This window comes from Trichoplax adhaerens, genomic scaffold, assembly GCF_000150275.1.
Source record: "Trichoplax adhaerens TRIADscaffold_11 genomic scaffold, whole genome shotgun sequence".
Classification (NCBI taxonomy): Eukaryota; Metazoa; Placozoa; class Uniplacotomia; order Trichoplacea; family Trichoplacidae; genus Trichoplax; species Trichoplax adhaerens.
Genome location: NW_002060953.1, coordinates 904,725 through 909,071, shown reverse-complemented (window position 1 = coordinate 909,071; position 4,347 = coordinate 904,725). Strand labels below are relative to the sequence as shown.

At 32.5% G+C, this 4,347-nt stretch overlaps 1 protein-coding gene across 1 annotated transcript in view; it reads right to left on the bottom strand.

Annotated features, from left to right (window-relative positions):
- Nucleotides 1-389: 389 nt before the first annotated feature.
- The window catches only part of TRIADDRAFT_5189 (uncharacterized protein), a gene marked incomplete at both ends in the record, with an annotated part of 9,197 nt that continues 5,239 nt past the window's right edge, over nucleotides 390-4,347 (bottom strand). Inside the window, one exon of the mRNA XM_002115461.1 lies at nucleotides 390-609. Coding sequence (XP_002115497.1) covers nucleotides 390-609 — 220 coding nt within the window. The remainder of the gene's footprint in view (nucleotides 610-4,347) is intronic.

Genomic DNA, 4,347 nt, shown 5'->3' with positions numbered 1-4,347 from the left:
ACAAGCGTTCTATTGTTATCAACAAGCCCTAGCAAAAATTGAATTAGCACCGAATGATTAAGATGAACTTTATCAACTTCAATTGAATATTCATGCAGACATGGAAGACAGTAATACAGAACCGGGTGAATGGACAAATGTCGATATTACAATTCAAGAAGCAGAAAAATTGGCCAAAAAACTACCAAGCGAATTAAACATGGCTGAATGTTTAGATAGGAGGGGCAATATTAATGTGCGATCGCTCGTATAGCTTGCATATGGAGCAAATTCCACTAAATCAGAATTTCTAAATTTAAGGATAATGAATAGTAAGGATTGAACTATTACTAAGATGACACAGGTTGAACGATAAGTTTCAAAGTTGGATCTGGTCTCATTGATATCCGTAACTTTCTTTTAACGGGCAAGTTTGGAACAGCACGGAAAGAGAAATGACTTAATAGTAAAGATAGAACGCATTTAAGTTCAGTTTCTGCAAACTTCGAGCCAATACAAGTTCGAGGACCTCTAAGGAATGATAAATTAATATATGGACTGATATTCTTAGCTGAGTTGTCCCATCTATCCGGATCAAATTTTAAAGGATCTTGTAAGTACCTTGAATTCCTACAAAATTTTAAGAATGTAAAATATTTATACATGCAACGTACAAAAGCTAACGAATTAACTATAAGTAGTAACTAAAAATCAAAACTTTGCATACTTAAAGTTAGCGACATACTATAGATATATACTGTGGTAAGGTGTAAATTCTAATAATGATAATAAATGAAATGCTACAGTACATGATATTTTCCATCTATATAAAACGTATTTTATTGCTGACAAGTGCATCAGTACTCATAGTACCTATAGGGTGGTATAATCGTAATAACGGTTCCTTTGGGAACAAAATATCCCCCTATCTCAACGTCATGTATTGTCTATCGTAGAGTAAATGGAACTGGTGGATAAAGTCTGTAGGTTGAAAAAAGATAAAATACAGAGATTATGTAAGTCTGCCGATGAATTACAATAAACTCAAAATGCTTTCTTGTCAAACATGCAACTCTTGCAAGCCGCATAATAATCACTTTAATATTTTTATAGATTATTACATATCTAAGCGACTCTTTAATAACGTTATCAAGGTATGGCAATTCATCAAAAGTGTTCCATGTTTGTTATCATTTGGCCGTACAATCTTACCAATTTTTTGACGCAGCCTTTCTTGGACGTCAAGGTTATTAGCCAGTGCATGTAATGTCCAAGCCATAGCTGAACTTGCAGTCTTAACACCAGGATGCAATTATCGTATTTAAATTGCTAAGAAATTAATGTTACTAAATGGCTCGTATACTCATTTACTATTATTGCTATTATTATGTAGGTCAGTTATCTAATTATACATTTGTCCTAACCTCATGGCCTGCGATCAGAAAGGTCATAACATGATATTGTAGCTCTTTAGGCGTGAAACTATCGTTGCCTTCTTCGTCTTTTATAGATAATAGAATATCTAATAAGCATTTTCCTTCTCCTATAGAAAATTTCGATGCGAGTTTATAGATATAAGCCTTCACGTTACAAGCATTCAGTAGATCTATTTAATGCAGTGTACGTTAATATGTACATTTAAGGTAAGAATTTGTATTTTAGTATCTATAACAGTCTTCTCTAATTTTTCGTCTATTACTTTTTTGACAGCAGTATGGCAAATAAACAAGAATGCGATTTGCCTCCATTTTATTTGGGGCAGATATTTTGAACCCGCATAAAACTTATTAAGCTATAAGTTGCCAAATAAGTTAATNTAGTACATACTATAATAAGCTATTAGGAACTTTATTATGCATACATGCATCAGTGTTGGGAAGATATGAGCGGTAACTCAAATATCATTGCAAAAACTTTATGAATATGTAAAATCGTATCATATCATATTTTAAAAGATTAGAATCACGATAAGACCTTGATGCGATCTAAATTTCTAGAAGATACGTATCCTAAACTTACCCCACAGTTAAACCACCTGAAACCTTCACAAATGCAACTGCAACCTCATTGGTCTCATCTGTTAATGAATTACAGGGATTATCAAACGCACATTTTGCATATAATATCTAGCGTCGTTCGCGGTAGATCGTTATGAACATCCAATGTAGCTCTCTGACCGCCATGTTCGTTAATTATATTTTGCCAGTAATTTATCAAATCTTGAGCAATATTTTGAAAAATGGGTACCAACTCTAGCATCGAACAGAAAGAATATAGTTCAAGATCTTTTCCCGGTCACGAAACCGAAATTATGTTATTGTATGACATATTTATTTGCAAGATGTTCAAGTCTAATGTTTACATATTTTATTTAGTGATACTACAGCTTTGAAATTATATGAGAACTTTAAAGGTATAAGATCTTAGATAACTACTGAGAAAGTATCAAAGCAATATTTATTAGTAAATTTTTTACCATTAACTAGATAGCTTTAAGACAACCTCTTTTACTTTTAATTTTGTTATATTTAAATGCTGGATTTATAACTTTACGAGCAGAAGTATGCTTTTCACCGTCTAATAAGATAAGTCCTTCGCCAAGAATATTTACTACGAAGCTAGTATGAAAGCAAATTCAGTGTTAAATCCCAGCATCAAAAATTTGCCAATTTTTTATCTTGAAAATAACACGAAATTTTATCAGTATCCATACTTTTTAATTACCTTTTCATCAGTGTAGGCTTACGGTAATTATCAATACGTGTAAATAAGACATGCTTAATATATTCTGGATCAGTTACAGCAATTCGTTGGCTATAGAAAGGGAAACATAAATGGATGATTCCTCCGTATTGTTGACTCCATCTGAAATTAGAAAATCTGGACTTAGGCAAGAGGATTTTGTTCAATACTTTGAGAAAATAAAAATCGGCTAATACAATGTTCCCATGATAGAATTCATCCATCAACTAAATTTTGATTTTAATAACAGCTATAACATGTTAAAATGATCAATAAAGACTATCATTTTATGAACTTTGACGAATTGTTATTATGCTTCGATATAGCTCCAGTGTATTGCATAGTCTAAAGTAGGTAATATATGATATCACAGAAATATAACATGTTTGACGTTGATGTACATATACAAATACGTACAGTAAATACGAACACGATGAAGGGATCGCCTGGTAGTTCTCTGAAAAGAATAGGTAAATGCCCCAAAGGCCACTATGTTGAAGGACTAGGTACCTAATGGGATAATAATAATAACACAATCATGTTAACCAAAAGTGCATTAATAAAGGGAAAACATTAACAATACCATCATTTACGAGAGTTTGTAATGCTACGATTTAGCCTCTGTTAATACAAGAAGTTGTAAGCTACAACCTTTAATTAAGGACATTCGTAATCTATCATACAAGTTTACAGTTCGTTAAAGCAATGTATTGCAGTCCTTGAAATACCTTGACAGATTATATGAAATTGCTAGGTGATATGTAAATACGTAAGATTGATACATATCCGTGCTAAATAGTTATAGTAAATATTGTACCTTGGATAGGAATGTCCTATTTACAGTAGGTAGTTGGACATCAGAGACTATGAGAATAACTTGATAAAGATAAATTAGAGATTACCGATCTAGATGTAGTTGAATCATTATAGTGTATAGAAGCACGAGATCTCTTCTCCAAGAGTTATTTAGTCTTGTTCTTAGTTGAAGAAGTAATTTATGTGATAAGCAAAACATTTTAAGCTATCAAATTTGATTATTTCTGATTTAAGATACATTACCACAAGCAGCGATAAATTGCAATTGTTGTATAACAATGTTTGATACCTTGATATTATGTCTTAATTCACATAGATTGTAGAGACAGATTGAGGATGAAGCAAGGACTTTTATTAGCAGGGTAGTTACTGATAATTACTCAGGCTGTCAGCGGATAAGATAGTTATAGTACGCATTGTTACAGATACAAGTCTTTGACGATAATGATGAGATCAGGGTGTGTAAAGTCCGATTACAACTTAACGATAAATTGCTTGCATTATAAAAAGATATAAAGTAATCATGTAGGTACTAGAGTTTCCTAACGCGACAACCAATAGCAAGGATAGTATAAGTTTGTGACACGCTCAAGCTGTATTCCATTGAGATGATAGTAAACAATTTTACGGAATATGAGTCGAGATGCTCCTAGGGTACAAAGTTAGCTTATATTGCAACGGTAGATCCTGGATTATGCTACAGCCTTCCAAGCACATTTCTATTCTATCAAGAATGCTTACAGCTGGCTGAAGTAGCATCTCATTTTAATATGAAATGTTATTTATCCTGTTACGAGCATAGATTAGAAT